The 15,844-nt window shown below is 35.1% G+C and overlaps 2 protein-coding genes, 3 long non-coding RNA genes and 1 other non-coding gene across 10 annotated transcripts; 4 read left to right on the forward strand and 2 right to left on the reverse strand.

Annotated features, from left to right (window-relative positions):
* Position 1: 1 nt before the first annotated feature.
* On the forward strand, positions 2-1,279 carry AT2G24510 (F-box associated ubiquitination effector family protein; the record flags this gene model as incomplete). The annotated part of the gene is made up of 3 exons (NM_128012.2): positions 2-85; positions 325-993; positions 1,126-1,279. The coding sequence occupies 3 exons, from the start codon at positions 2-4 to the stop codon at positions 1,174-1,176; spliced, it is 804 nt and encodes a 267-aa protein (NP_180027.2). The 3' UTR covers positions 1,177-1,279.
* Positions 1,280-3,288: 2,009 nt separating this feature from the next.
* AT2G08045 lies at positions 3,289-4,170 on the forward strand. Its single transcript, NR_140271.1, has 2 exons — positions 3,289-3,837; positions 4,085-4,170. It is a non-coding gene; the product is annotated as an other RNA (long non-coding RNA).
* Positions 4,171-5,008: 838 nt separating this feature from the next.
* AT2G08050 lies at positions 5,009-5,324 on the forward strand. The gene has a single exon (NR_140272.1). It is a non-coding gene; the product is annotated as an other RNA (long non-coding RNA).
* Positions 5,325-7,811: 2,487 nt separating this feature from the next.
* AT2G00780 lies at positions 7,812-8,886 on the reverse strand. 2 transcript variants are annotated; one of them, NR_143680.1, is made up of 3 exons: positions 8,821-8,886; positions 8,564-8,694; positions 7,812-7,914 (listed from the first exon to the last, which is right to left on the reverse strand). It is a non-coding gene; the product is annotated as an uncharacterized misc_RNA (transcript). The 2 variants fall into 2 exon arrangements; NR_143681.1 differs by lacking the exons at positions 7,812-7,914; positions 8,821-8,886 and adding exons at positions 8,118-8,174; positions 8,335-8,434 and having other exon boundaries at positions 8,595-8,636.
* AT2G08055 lies at positions 8,872-9,118 on the reverse strand. The gene has a single exon (NR_140273.1). It is a non-coding gene; the product is annotated as an other RNA (long non-coding RNA).
* A 1,473-nt stretch (positions 9,119-10,591) lies between these two features.
* Positions 10,592-15,658, forward strand: HA5 (plasma membrane H+-ATPase; the record flags this gene model as incomplete). Of its 4 annotated transcripts, NM_001335934.1 has the most annotated exons (16): positions 10,592-10,609; positions 10,760-10,918; positions 11,139-11,258; positions 11,344-11,580; positions 11,886-12,770; positions 12,851-12,955; positions 13,036-13,180; positions 13,259-13,423; positions 13,518-13,756; positions 13,839-13,871; positions 13,961-14,042; positions 14,122-14,282; positions 14,354-14,527; positions 14,612-14,794; positions 14,882-15,063; positions 15,263-15,412. In NM_001335934.1, the coding sequence occupies 16 exons, from the start codon at positions 10,592-10,594 to the stop codon at positions 15,357-15,359; spliced, it is 2,985 nt and encodes a 994-aa protein (NP_001325336.1). In that variant the 3' UTR covers positions 15,360-15,412. The 4 variants fall into 4 exon arrangements, with proteins under 4 accessions (NP_001325336.1, NP_001318282.1, NP_180028.1 ...); NM_001335933.1 differs by lacking the exon at positions 10,592-10,609 and having other exon boundaries at positions 10,772-10,918; positions 15,263-15,658; NM_128013.2 differs by lacking the exons at positions 10,592-10,609; positions 10,760-10,918 and having other exon boundaries at positions 11,061-11,258; positions 15,263-15,506.
* Between the last annotated feature and the right edge of the window lie 186 nt (positions 15,659-15,844).

Consider the following 15,844-nt stretch of genomic DNA (forward strand, 5'->3'; position numbering starts at 1 on the left):
GATGATCTCCGATCTTCCGGACGATTTGGAATCTGAAATACTCTCTAGGGTTCCAACCAAGTCTCTAGCAAAATTGCAAACGATGGTATGCTTTATTCAGAGATCCAAACTTCATCAAGAAGAACTTTGGTAACGCACCAAGTAAGTTGATGTTACTGAGTAATTTTGGAGTTTATTCAGTTAGTGTCGATCACCATGGAATTCACAAAAACGTTGATCCATCTATCGAGTTTTCTGGTAAACTTTGCCGTCTAAAGGATTCAGAGGATTTGAAAATATCTAAGATCTTCCCACTGTGAGGGTTTAATATTATGCTCTACTAAGGGAAACACTAGACTTGTGGTTTGGGACTCCAGTACCGGTGAAACCCGGTGGATCAAACCGAGAACTCGTTTTCGGAATGATGATTACTATGGTTTAGGATACGTAAACAGCAAGTCTTCTGGCCATAGCTTCAAAATCTTGAGGTCTTGCTATTATAGAAACGACCAGAAACAATGGGTTGCTGAGTTTGAGATCTATGAGTTTGGCTCTGATACTTGGAGGGTTCTTGATTACTTCACTCATGACTATGGTGTATTTTCAAGTGGCGGGCCCTTGAAAAGAAACACTTACTGGGTTGCTGGAGATAAAGAAATGGGCATGTTCATGTTGTATTTTGATTTCACAAGGGAGAGATTTGGGCATTTTCCTCTTCCGTTTAAGAGTTTTAATCGTGAAGATACTGCTTCTCTATCAGTTGTTAGGGAAGAAAAACTCTCAGTGTTACATCAAAAGATTCTTGAATTTTCAAATGAGATGAAGATATGGTTGACCAATAAGATTGATGAAACCATAGAATTGTCGTGGAGCAACTTCGTCTTAACAGTGGATTATGATAAGTTTAATTTACCGAGCGTGGTGAATGTGGCAAGTTTCTTGTTGGATGAGGAGAATAAAGTGGCAGTGTGTTCTGATATTGACGTGGATGATGAAAATAGGACCAGAGTCTACGTTGTTGGAGAGGATATATATAAACAAGTCTATAAAGACACTACAAAGGCATCTTATTTCAATTGTTCAACAAGTTGTTCTATTTATTGGTGATATACTGATTTTTACTCAAAAACATTTTTCTGATTATAGCCACTTTCACATCTCAGATTCTTGGATTTTGTAGGAAGATTAATGGATTAGAAAAAACAAAGAGTTAAAACATTTTGTTGATCTTTGAGCAGTCGCTCACGTCACCAATTCTTATGAAAATTTAAATAGTTTGCAATAAGTAAGATACTTTAAATTTATTTACTCTTGCAAATAAAACCAAGCACACATTTACACAAGGTTCAAGATTTTGTTGTTGTTGGTTATCTAGTATTTTAACATTTTGGTGTATTTATTAACCTTTATATACTACAAATTTGTAACAATGTATTTTTTCCCCTTCTAAGAGAAGGTATTGCGGGTTTAGGTTGTGCCATGACAGCATAGCAACTAATCTAGACAATCCTCCAAAAGCTGCCACGAAATCATGGCGGTAGGTTTATGGTTTCCAAATGATAGGTTTCTAAACTAATTTATATTTCTTAAGATTCACTAGGTATATGTTTTCTAAACTTTATATATTTTCAAAACTACACGATAACTATATCAGTCCAATATAGTAATATACAACTCACCTTTTAATCAAATACTAAAACACAATTCCTAAGAAAAACTCAACCCATACACATGCCAATGTTTACATATTACTCTTTTTTCTTTCATAAATCCATATTATCACGACCAATATTCAGATGCCTGTTGATTCTTAATATAATATCAACAAATATACAGTTAACATTCTTAAAACGTCCCAAACGGCTCCTCCTCTAGTATACACGAATCTGGCTGATTCTTTATGGCTGTTTTGTCTTCGTTGACGTAAAAGGAGCTTGTGAAAATAGACAATCTCGACATACTATTCTCCTATTCCCTTCCATTACTAATACATCCATAAATACACAATATTACTAATAAATCCACAAATATCCACAATATTTGAAATCGTCGAATTTTAAAATCTCCATTCACCATAAAAAGAAAGAGAAAAATCATTTAAACAACAAATAAATAAATATACTATTACCAAATCACACACACACCCACACATCCCCTTATTATTAAAAAGGAAGTACAAATTGAAATTTTGTCTAATTTGGTCTCAATTTTGATTTCAATTTTGGATTTTCTTCTTTGCTGTTCAAAATCATTAAGGGTAATTTGGTCTTAACAATCTTCTAAACTTTATATGATCTGATTGAATCTAAACCGTTCAATAAAATTAATTCCCTTCAATCTAAACCGTTCAACAAAAATAAGTGAAATAATTTTATTTTTTTATCTTCACTTTAAAAACATATAATTATAAATAACATATGGTCTTTATTTTGCCAAAAAAGTGTATAACCTGTCAAATAGTTAAAAAAACACTTATAATCATAAAAAAATATTATACCAATTTTGTGAATCTTACATTTTTGTAAATATTTTACTTTCACTAAAATTACATACACATTTTTAAACACATTTTAACACATTTCTCTTATCACTAAATAACAACCAAAAAAATCCCAATTATTATTTAGTTATGTTTGATTAAAAAGTTTATATTTATAAATTTAAGATATCAAATTCATTTAAATATTTAGTATAAGAACCAAATAAACCGATTGCCCGCGGTAAACCGCGGGTTAAATCCTAGTATGTATATATATATATATATATACATATTTATTTATCTACATTAAATGTAAATTAATGTTAATTCTCAAATTATTTACCCCTCCATACTAGGGACTAGCATATTTTATATGGTTTTTTCTCAAATGCCACTCTAAGTGACAAGTAGATGGTTGTTACTTCTATTGTGATATGTCTCACCTTCAAAAGCGCAGTCGTTTCAAATTGAATAATGAAGTATAAGACATCTCAAGAATCTCTACTTTGCGTTCCAAATCAACAATATACCGTAAATTACTCTATTTTGAATGTGTAGTTGAGTCTCAGTATGCCAAAATTTTGAATGAGCATCCATATGAATAAATATATAAAACCATACATTACATAATAATAATAAAAGTTAAGGAAGAAAAAACATTGGTAATTTTAGTCACATATTGCTTACCTTTGGACTCTATTAGGATCAGTATGATGCAAGACTCGATGGTAGGCCTTGTATTAAATAGAGATGGTGGCTTCACAAATTGGCATTCGCTCTATTTTGTGAATGATTGATGGTCGATGATGTAGAACTGACACGATGGCGGCCGCTGCTCTTGTGTGGGATCAAATGGAAGGGATGTGTTGGTGGAGTGAAGTGCACTACAAATATGTGATTGATCTCTGATACAGTACTCAACCTTGGTGAATAACACACACAAGACAAAGAACAAGCTTACTCTCTCAATAACACTTAAAGAGAATAAGTAAGAAAATGCGGCTTCTTTGTTAAGGGTGAAAATTCGTACAATTGTTGAAGAGGGACTTTATAAGAGTCCTTCAGCTAGCCCTAAGGCCAAAAAATAAATGCATAAACACAATAAGGAAACAAATAAAAGCAAAACACAAAAACGATTATTTTTAGAAAGAAAAGAAACTAAATAAGGAAACTACTTAAACTTTCTTGAGGAGCACGTTTGATAACGATTCTAGCCGTTTGTGGGATGTTTGGACCTGCAAAGTAAAATTGAATAAACCTTACATGGATGTGATTTAGGCCTAGTAGATGTCTTTTGAGTCACTTCTTGTAGATTTCGTTGAGATACTTCTGAAATCACGTCTTGTGCTCGTTTGCTGGTCGGTTCCTTGAAGTAAAGGTATTTCTAGAGTCCCTCTTGAGTAGCTTGATCAATGTCTTCGAGCTCTTCCACGTCCTTGATGTCTTGGTCTTGATCTTGAATCTCATTATCACTCTTGGATGTGGAGCTTATATTGCACGTCTCTTGCAGCTCCAAAGTCTTCTCTTTTTTTTTTTTTCATTCATAATTTTCCATTAGAAATCCAAAGTCTTCTCTTGGCTTCTAGAGGCTTCTAAACCTGTCAAATGAGATTTCATACTTAGGGGAGTAGTTCGTTCAAGACTTATTTGGGAGAATGCTTCAGCAAGCTCTTCCTCGGCTATAGGAAACGTGACTCGGTAGATTCCAAAGCTTTATCCAGTCAATGAAACTAGTATCCACTGAAGCACTCTTATAAAGTCTGCATAAAGGTCTAATGTCTTTACCTGCTTTTCTTTTTAAACCTGAAGTAGTCGATCTAGTCATAAGCCCGCTCTCATTCACATTGCATGCACCTTCTGAATTGGTAAAGTTTACCATAATATTACTAACATTCCACCATCGTGAGAAGCATTATTGTAATAAAGATTCATTAACTAAGAGTAGAACCCCTTCATGACTTCGACATCATATGTCAACTCTCTAAGGCCGTCCTAGATACGCTTGATTCCCCTACCATCACACTTAATAGCTTAGGTTAGTTTGATCCAAGAAAACTATGATGGGTCATCAAATTAATCCCAAGGCTATTAGCGTCATTCCGTTTATGAGACTATCTCGACGGCGGAGTGTTGCAGATAGAGTTAGACCAAAATCAGATGATGCAATGGAGAACATTTTTGATTAAACCCAAAGAATGTGTATGTGTCCTCTACATGTGTTGATGGAATAGTGTACGTCGGCAGGATAGAATTGCGACAGACTGACACCGAAGATGAGCTCCTCGATGGAATAAAAGAGAAGATATGCAGTAGTTGAGTAATTGAATGTGGTCTGTAGTTGGAGTGCGGGAATGAATCATGATGGATGAGTAAAGCTTACCGGCGCCAATGAATTATGGAACGAAGACGATGAATTAGTAGAGCTTACCTTCATCATCGTCGTTCCATAACTCAATGGCTCTGTTGATCTTTACTCATCTTTCGTGATTCATTTCTGCACTCCAAATACAAACCATGATCAATGACTCAACCATCCATGTCTATTACTCTATTTTTCCGGTGAGCTCATCTCCATCGTTAGTCCGTCATAATTCTATCCCATTGAAGTACACTTCTCCATCAGCACATGTGGAGAACATAGACTCTTCCTATGGGTTTTAACAAAATCCGCTCTCCATTGCCTCATTGGGTTCTGGTCACTAGGTCTAACTCCATCTATAACACTATACTGCCGAGAAAGTCTAATAAACGGACCAACACTGATATCATCAGGATCAATGCGATGTCCCCTCAGAGTTCTCCGAATCAAGTTACCCTGAGTCATTAGGCATGTTGGTTGGGGACTCCAGTTGTGGCTATGAATGCCTTGGAGAGTTGATATATGATGATAAAGCCATGAAGGGATTCTACTCTAAGTTCATGAATCTCCATAATATTAATACTTCGAATGATGAGGAGAATGTTAATAATTTGTTAATAACATTTACCAATTCGAGACGTGCAAGCAATGCGAATGAGAGCGAGTTTAAAATTGGATCGACTACTTCAGGTGTAAAACAAAAGGCAGAAAATGACATTAAACCTTTATGCAAGCTTTATAAGAGTGCTTTAGTGGATACTACTTTCATTGACTGGATAAAGCGCTGAAATCTTTTGGGTTAAGTTTTTTCTAGCAATTTTGTTGGGAAAAGAAAGTATTATACTGATCTTAAGAGGGTTAAATGTAAGCAATACATGACTACACTTACCAATGTTTAATTATTATACAATTATGTAATGTATAGTTTTGCGACATTTATTCATATGGATGCTCATTCAGAATCTTGGCAAACCAAGACTCAGCTGCACGTTAAAGCAAAGAAAGCCGCAATACGTTGTTGAATTGGAGAGCATAGTAGATATTTTTGCGATGGCTAATACATTAGCAAGTAGTAAGTTTGGAACATATCACAATGTAGCAAGTTTGGAACCGAAAAGTAGATGGTTAGTGTTTAGAATGACTGTGCTGTTTGAGGTTAAACATATCATATTAGCAAGTAGTAACCATCTACTTTTCGATTCGAATGACACTTTGGAGGGAACCATATAAAATGTGATGGTCTTTGGCTTGAAAAATTAAGCGTGGTCGTTATGTTGGTATGTGATTTTTTTATGCAGTAAGAAGATTTTGAAATTCAGTGATTTGGAGCGATGTAAAATGGTCTAAAATGGTTTGAACGATTTTATGATTGATTTTAACGTTTGAGGATAGTAGCGGTAGAATCAATCAAGCGTGTTGTATATGGAAATGGTTGGTGATATTCTTAGTAACTAATGTTTTTGATTTGTGGATTATAACAATCTCTATAGATCTATTGACATCGCTCTCCATCTTTTTATAAATATTTTGTACTATTAAAATCAAGCAATTCTATCTAGCTAAATCCAACTCTCATTTTCATAAAGAAACAAAAAAAATGATATGAATATAGAATTCTTAAATTTTAAGAATAAATTCTTGCATATATTTATGAATTTCTAAAACTCCCTCATATTAAAGGAAACTCTTCAAAGTTTTAACAAATCTCTTCACTCTTAAGAGATAGAGTTTTAAAGATTGTTAGATTTCTTAGTATCTAATGTTATTGATTTATTGTTTCTCACAATCTTCATAAATCTACTGTAGTCTCTCTCCATTCTTTATAAATCTCTATACTCAAAAAATCAAGCAACTCTAACTAAACCTAACTCCTACTTAACACCCCCTTCCCTAAATTTGATTGTAATTGTAGAAAAGTGAAAGTTTACATGTAATTAAAATACTAGGAATGTTTCCAATCTCTAAGAATTCTTAAGTGGGAAGCTGACTAAACCACAATGAGAGGGGCATTGTTGTGAGAGTAGGACATTGTTGATGTACGTCGTCTTGAGTTATGATGGTGAAAAAAATAGCTAGAGAAAGTAAAATTTACTTTAGCTAGGTTTTTTTGTTTGATTTTGATCATTGGGCATATGTAAGATGAGTTTTAATTATTGGGTAAGGCTAACTCATTAAATTGGTGATGACGATGTTTCTTCATTTTAGACATTCAAGGAATGATGTAAAAGTGTTGCCAATCTCTGTGAAGCTGATTAAACCATCATAAGAAGCATCTGGATTTTTGGAATCCAAAAGATTTTGAAAATCGAGTGTAGTATTTTTGCGCGGGGAGGACATTGTTGACGTCATAGTCATAATGGCAGTGAAAAGTAGTCAGAATTGTGTATAAGTGAAAGTAAAAACCTATTTGGTTATGTTCTTTGGTTGGACTTTGATGATTGGACAAGTGAGATTAGTTTTTATAATTAGGCATAGATTGGTAAAAGTGTGGAACTGAATACGTATGACTATAATTATCCGTAAAATTTATAGTCATAGAAGGGGTAGGTGGATGGAAATTTAAAGATTAGATTCTATTCTTATATATTGGTTTATAGATTCTCATATTCTCTATAAATCCATTGTTGTGGGTATGATTGTTTTTAAATTCTATTCAAAATGTACTGTATATTATTAGAAGTTTGGTTTCCATTGATACTATATAATTTAATGTCAATCTAGTGTTACTAGTATATGAATTACTAACAATTTAACTTATAAACACACAAATTTTAATATATTATGGATATATTTACAATAATTCTTTTAGAGATTTATGAATTCCTAAAACTCCCTGAAAACTTAACAAAACTTTTGCAAAATTTAGCAAATCTATCGACTTCTTAAATCAATCATCGACTCTATCTAATTCCAATTCCCATTAACACCCCTTCTAAATATGAATATGGATACAATTGTAGAATTACCTGTCATAAATGTGGTAGAAGCATTACCAACCTTCAAAAAGTGTAAAGGTGGAAGATATGATTAAACCATCATGACAAGCGTCTGGATTTTTGGATCTAGAAGTTCTTGAAGACGGATGTGGTGATACTCCCTGCAAATTTAACAACAATTTTGAAATTTTTACAAATCTATCGACTTTTTAAATCAATCAACTCAATCTAAATCCAATTCCCATTAACATCCCTTCTAAATATGATTGTGGATATCATTGTAGAATTACATGTCATAAATGTAGTAGAAGCATTACCAACCTTCGAAAAGTGTAAAGGTGGAAGATATGATTAAACCATCATAACAAGCGTCTGGATTTTTGGATCTAGGAGTTCTTGAAGACGGATGTGGTGATACTCCCTGCAAATTTAACAATACTTTTGAAATTTTTACAAATCTATCGACTTATTAAATCAATAAACTCAATCTAAATCCAATTCCCATTAACATTTCTTCTAAATATGATTATGGATATCATTATAGAATTACCTGTCATAAATGTGGTAGAAGCATTACCAACCTTCGAAAAGCGTACAGGTGGAAGATATGATTAAACCATCATGACAAGCGTCTGGATTTTTAGATCTAGGAGTTCTTGAAGACGGATGTGGTGATACTCCCTGCAAATTTAACAATACTTTTGAAATTTTTACAAATCTATCGACTTATTAAATCAATAAACTTAATCTAAATCCAATTCCCATTAACATCTCTTCTAAATATGATTATGGATATCATTATAGAATTACCTGTCATAAATGTGGTAGAAGCATTACCAACCTTCGAAAAGCGTACAGGTGGAAGATATGATTAAACCATCATGACAAGCGTCTGGATTTTTAGATCTAGGAGTTCTTGAAGACGGATGTGGTGATACTCCCTACAAATTTAACAAGACTTTTGAAATTTTTACAAATCTATCGACTTATTAAATCAATCAACTCAATCTAAATCCAATTCCCATTAAGACCTCTAAATATGATTGTAGATACCATTGTAGAATTACCTGTCATAAATGTGGTAGAAGCATTACCGAACCTTTGAAAATGTAAAGGTGGAAGATATGACTAAACCATCATGACAAGCGTCTGGATTTTTGGAATCTAGGATTTTTTGAACATATAGTGTGGTGATTTTTTGGGGAGAAGAGATCATTGTTGATGTATGTTGCCTGAGTTATGGCCGCGACGAAAAAATAGACTGAAATGTGTGAAAAGATGGTATAAATATCTTTACCTAGGTTTCTAGGTTTTGATTACTGGGCATGTGAAATGGGTTTTAATAAATGGGCTTGGGCTTGTAAAATTGTGGAATTAAGCTATTGTAATCACGCATATGAGTTATCTAATTGGATAACTTATTAGATTGTAATAATGAGGGAAAAAAAAAGATTATTATAATGAGAGGTCCACATTTAAAATGATGTGACACTCTTAGCAAATAAATATAACATGGCAAAATTTAGAAGTGTTGTCAAAAAACGATAAGCGTAAAATGGAAATTGTGACTGAACCACCATAAGAAGCGTCTGGATTTTTGGAGTCCGAGAGATTTAGAAAGTGGAGTGTGGTTGTTTTTTTTAGAGGGGGAATGTTGTTGTTTATGCCATTAGAGTCATGGTGGCGTCGAAGAACAATAAGTATATGTGGGAATCAGAGATGTGTGTAAGAGAAACAAAAATTTATTTGGTTGGGTTTTGAATTTTCAAGAAAATGTTAAATTATTTCATCGAGTTTCTTTTTTTTTCTCTATGTTAGGAAATGGTATGGTCAAAATCTATTGATGATGGTGATGCCTAACATTAACAAAACCAATAGAAGGGAGACAAGAGACATAAGACATCTTCTTGAAATTCATCAACATTACAAACTTACTAAAACTCCTCCTCCCAATCCCAAATGAATATGTACTTCTTAAAGCCACGTGTCTTTCTCTTTTTCATTAATATTTATTTATTTTTTTAAAATGTGAAATTATTTCTTTGGTTTAATATCTCTGGATCATTCTTCTACAATGATCACAAGTATTTAGATCATGTGTAAATAGTCCCATCATGAAGTTTTAATTACCAATCGGTATTGCACATCACCGATTGGTACTGATCCACCTGCACTTTTGTCGATCTTTTGGGACAACGAAAAAGAAACTAATTTAATATATTTTGTTATCCGCTCGAAGATATTAATTATAAGCTTTAATTTGGAACTTCTTTATATCAATTATATATATATATAACTTCTTTGTTAATAGAAAATGGGAACGATCCAAAACTTAAGACATTTGATCTCCACAAGGCCGTCGACGTACAGAGAAGAAGAATGGCCAAAAATAAGTAAATAAAAGAGAAGAAACCGAGGGGAAGATGATTTTGCATTGCCACGACCCACGAGCATCCATCGGCCATCGCCTTTTTGGATTCACATGGCAAAGACAAACTTCGATCTTCCTTTTTTCTCGTGAAGTTATTATCTCTCTAATTTCTAGTCTGGTCGAACCTATATTTCATCATATATATCATTATTTAATTCATATGCTGATGCATGGGACATTATCATGTTAAGTCATTACAAAAAAATAAAAATAAAAATAACTTACGTTGGACTCTCAGTTTACCTTCTCCTATGGATTTCACTTCCTTGTATAAGAATATACATCTTACTCAAATCATGATTTATATGCAATTTTCTTTTGTGAGATTTTTTTTACATATAAACCAGAAATGTTGAAAGAAGAATATCCAAACACAACAAAATAATAGAAGAAATCTCACGTAGAACATGGAAATGGAAAAAGAAGTGAACTCGTGAACCGATATATTTACCAAAAGTGCACACATAGACAAGTCTTTCTCATTAAAGCCCAATTTCACACTTTCACATTTTCGTGACGTCTTTTGAAGTTTTGAATACGAATTAATGTTCATGTACGCTATAAAGACCTAAAAGGTTGTCATATTTCTCCACTTTCATCTTCTCTTCACAACTATCCTAAACCTTTTTTCCTTTTCTTCTTCTTCACTCTCTTTCTTCCCGGCGTCACTATGGCGGCTGCCGCCGGGTAAAGGCAGCGAACTCGACCACATCAAGAATGAATCCGTTGATCTGGTATATATATTTACGTCTTCTTAGTTTTCTATTATCTATATGTTTTAAAAAATCTTTGGCCCTACTAATTTTAAATTTTCTGTTACATAAAAGATACATATATGTATAGTACGTAACTAGTAACTACTTTGATCTAATCAGTTAATATATTTGTCCCATGCGATTTACTCATGTTTCCATTAGAAATGATTAGTCAAAATTATATAAATGATGGGTCTAGGTACGAATACCCATGGAGGAAGTGTTCGAGGAGCTGAAATGTACAAAACAAGGTCTTACGGCAAATGAAGCTTCTCACCGTCTTGACGTTTTTGGTCCTAACAAGCTTGAAGAGAAGAAGGTTTCTTCTTTATTTTTGTCTTTTTTTTCTTTGTAAACAATCATTGATGAAACTCCTTTAATGTTGTGATTGGGGTAACACGCAGGAAAGCAAGTTACTTAAGTTTTTAGGGTTCATGTGGAACCCATTGTCGTGGGTGATGGAGGTGGCTGCACTAATGGCAATCGCTTTGGCCAACGGAGGAGGACGGCCACCGGATTGGCAAGACTTTGTGGGGATAGTGTGTTTACTATTAATCAACTCAACCATTAGTTTCATTGAGGAAAATAACGCCGGTAATGCTGCAGCCGCTCTCATGGCCGGTCTAGCCCCTAAGACAAAGGTTAACCAATAGTACTTTTGATAAATTGCCTATATACAAATTAACTCTTATATAAAACAATGGTGATATAACAGTTTATTTGTTGGAATTTTATACATAAAAAGGGTTTGAATGAAGATTTAACACTTAAAAAAAAAAAATTAAACACAACTTTTGTAAATTTCAAAATTGACTAAAATCCTCAAATCAGTGTTAGTCAGTGTTAATTAAACGTTTACTAGTATGACAAAGTAACTAGCATAAACTAATTACACGCTAATTTTGTGTATATGTTAATGTTTTTGTTAATGACTTAATGAGTGAAGGTTCTCAGAGATAATCAATGGAGCGAGCAAGAAGCATCGATTCTCGTCCCCGGAGATGTAATCAGCATCAAGCTCGGCGATATCATTCCCGCCGATGCACGTTTACTCGACGGCGATCCTCTCAAAATCGATCAATCATCACTCACCGGTGAATCAATCCCCGTCACAAAAAACCCCAGCGATGAAGTCTTCTCCGGCTCAATATGCAAACAAGGCGAAATCGAAGCAATCGTCATCGCCACTGGAGTCCACACATTCTTCGGCAAAGCAGCTCATCTCGTCGACAACACAAACCAAATCGGCCATTTCCAGAAAGTTCTCACTTCGATTGGTAACTTCTGTATCTGTTCGATTGCTTTAGGAATCATCGTTGAGCTTTTAGTAATGTATCCGATTCAACGCCGGAGATATCGAGACGGAATCGATAATTTACTTGTTTTGTTGATCGGAGGGATTCCTATAGCTATGCCTAGTGTGTTATCTGTTACAATGGCGACTGGTTCTCATAGATTGTTTCAACAAGGAGCTATTACTAAGAGAATGACTGCTATTGAGGAAATGGCTGGTATGGATGTATTGTGTTGTGATAAGACTGGTACTCTTACGCTTAATAAGCTTACGGTTGATAAGAACTTAGTCGAGGTTTTCGCTAAAGGAGTTGGTAAAGAACATGTTTTCCTTTTGGCTGCGAGAGCTTCGAGGATTGAGAATCAAGATGCGATTGATGCTGCTATTGTTGGAATGCTTGCTGATCCTAAAGAGGCTAGAGCTGGTGTTAGAGAGGTTCATTTTTTCCCTTTTAATCCGGTTGATAAGAGAACTGCTTTGACTTATGTTGACTCTGATGGAAACTGGCATAGAGCTAGTAAAGGAGCTCCAGAGCAGGTACTGATTTTTCTATGTTTTATATGTTGGTCAAGTCAGGTCATTGGTTTTTCTGATGATCTTTATGCCGTTGTTAACAGATACTGAACCTCTGTAATTGCAAGGAAGATGTTAGGAGGAAAGTTCATGGAGTGATTGATAAGTTTGCTGAGCGTGGACTTCGCTCTTTGGCTGTTGCAAGACAGGTCTTTTCGGTTACTATATATCGTGAAGTTTATGTGTCCTTGTTTCTTTATTGTGATTCATATCGATTTGAATGGTGCAGGAAGTTCTCGAGAAGAAGAAAGATGCTCCTGGTGGCCCATGGCAACTTGTAGGTCTTTTACCTCTTTTTGATCCTCCGAGGCATGACAGTGCCGAGACAATCAGGAGGGCTTTAAACCTCGGTGTTAATGTTAAGATGATAACCGGTAAGAATCATAAGTTAGTCCTTGTCTCTCTGCACTTCATATTGCTTGAAACTAGTTTTCTCTTCTGACTGAAACCAGGGGACCAGCTTGCAATTGGGAAAGAGACCGGTCGAAGGCTTGGAATGGGTACGAACATGTATCCTTCTTCTGCGCTGCTCGGACAAGTCAAAGATTCTTCCTTGGGTGCACTTCCTGTGGATGAACTGATAGAGAAGGCTGATGGGTTTGCAGGAGTCTTTCCAGGTATATACACTTTAATAGAAGGCTATATTCTTAACCATGCGTCCTAGTACTTGTCCAGATTCTTATTGATAGATTCTCTGGTGCACGGAAACAGAACATAAGTATGAGATTGTTCATAGGCTGCAACAAAGGAATCACATATGTGGCATGACTGGAGATGGTGTGAATGATGCCCCGGCTCTCAAGAAGGCGGATATTGGTATAGCTGTTGTTGATGCTACTGATGCTGCGAGAGGCGCTTCTGATATCGTTCTCACAGAACCCGGATTGAGTGTTATCATTAGTGCTGTACTCACCAGTAGAGCCATATTCCAAAGAATGAAAAATTACACTGTGAGTTAAAACTTATTCTCATGAAATTTTTCGGTTTATTCGCAGACTCACTAACTCCAATCTTGACTTTGTCCCTGTGTAGATTTATGCGGTTTCAATCACGATACGAATTGTGGTAAGTGTACTTAGTAGGTCTCACGAGATTTCATTTGGTTTAAATGGTTCCAATCCAATCCTGATGTAAAGTTATCGTAACGTCTGCAGTTTGGCTTCATGTTCATTGCCCTCATATGGCAGTTCGATTTTTCGCCTTTCATGGTTCTGATCATAGCAATCTTAAACGACGGTAAGGTTACCTTATAGAGTACTAACTGCATATAATAGTGAGCAGTCGATAAAATTAACCGAAGCATTGCTACTTATAGGAACAATCATGACAATATCAAAAGACAGAATGAAGCCATCTCCACAGCCAGATAGCTGGAAACTCAGAGATATATTCTCGACCGGCGTCGTGCTTGGAGGTTACCAGGCCTTGATGACAGTCGTTTTCTTCTGGGTGATGAAAGACAGTGATTTTTTCTCGGTATATACTCTTATTCTCAATTGCTGCTCTAGGCCACTTCAAAAAGCTAAACTCTTTTGGGGGTTATGTAGAACTATTTTGGTGTGAGACCACTGAGCCAACGTCCTGAACAAATGATGGCTGCTCTGTATCTACAAGTTAGCATCATAAGCCAGGCTCTCATCTTCGTCACCAGATCCCGTAGCTGGTCCTACGCCGAATGCCCTGGCCTTCTCTTACTTGGTGCATTTGTCATAGCTCAGCTGGTATGCACCTACTCCTCCTTGAACTCTGTTCAAAAAGTTCATGAAAACAGAACAAGAAGTTAATAGCGGTCTATGCAATCTCAGGTGGCGACATTTATAGCAGTTTATGCAAACTGGAGTTTTGCCCGGATAGAAGGAGCCGGTTGGGGATGGGCTGGAGTGATCTGGCTATACAGTTTCCTAACGTACATCCCTCTTGACTTACTCAAGTTTGGAATCCGCTATGTTTTGAGTGGAAAAGCTTGGTTAAATCTTCTTGAGAACAAGGTATCGATACCAATACCGAAAATCCCGGAGTAACCTATGAAAATCTTGCTGCTTATCTTTTGTTTTCTATGTACAAAAACAAAACAGACTGCCTTCACGACGAAGAAAGACTATGGGAAAGAGGAAAGAGAAGCTCAATGGGCTGCAGCTCAAAGAACCCTCCACGGACTTCAACCAGCAGAGAAAAACAACATCTTTAACGAAAAGAATAGTTACAGTGAACTCTCTCAGATTGCTGAACAGGCTAAACGCCGAGCTGAGGTTGTCAGGTAAAGAAACTTACTCTTCACACCATCGATTCAAAGCTCTAATAACTCTATATGTACATGAGCTCAACCCGACTCTCTCGCCTGTATTACTCGAAAATCAATACCATTAACCAAAACTTGATCTTACTCGAAAATCGATTTTCTTTGTCGGTTGTTCCACAAGTTTTTGCTAAATGATGGGTTTTGATGATGTCTGCAGGCTGAGAGAGATAAATACATTAAAAGGGCATGTAGAGTCAGTGGTGAAGCTTAAAGGACTTGACATTGACACGATTCAGCAACATTACACCGTTTAAGCTAAAATTGAGAAACCGAATTTAATCTAATTTGTAAACTATATAAGCACATGTTTGGTCCTTTTAATGCTGTTGTAGTTTAAAAACAAAAACAATGCTGTTGTAGTTTTAATAGCCTTTCCTCCTTTTGTCTTTTAACTGTCGAAGATCATAAAGAGACCTTTTCTAGGATCTTTGTTTTTTGTACTTATGAGTATAAGTGTAATACTCTGCTTAGCTTTCTCTATATTCACAAATATGTAAAAAACTTTATCTAGTACCTTAAACTAGCAATTTACAATATCAATCAAAGGTTTCTGGAAAATTATGTCAAGGATACTAAATTATTTAATATTATGTAAATAGTTAAATTTCGTGCTTGTTACTTGAAATGGTAAACAAAAACTAATTTTGTAAGGTTATAGGCATTTACCCTGATAATTAAAACCTAACAAAAGTTGAATGAGTGATACAATAAAAGTCAAAAACTAAAATAAACTACATTT

This window comes from Arabidopsis thaliana, chromosome 2 (genome assembly GCF_000001735.4).
Source record: "Arabidopsis thaliana chromosome 2, partial sequence".
NCBI classification, from domain to species: domain Eukaryota; kingdom Viridiplantae; phylum Streptophyta; class Magnoliopsida; order Brassicales; family Brassicaceae; genus Arabidopsis; species Arabidopsis thaliana.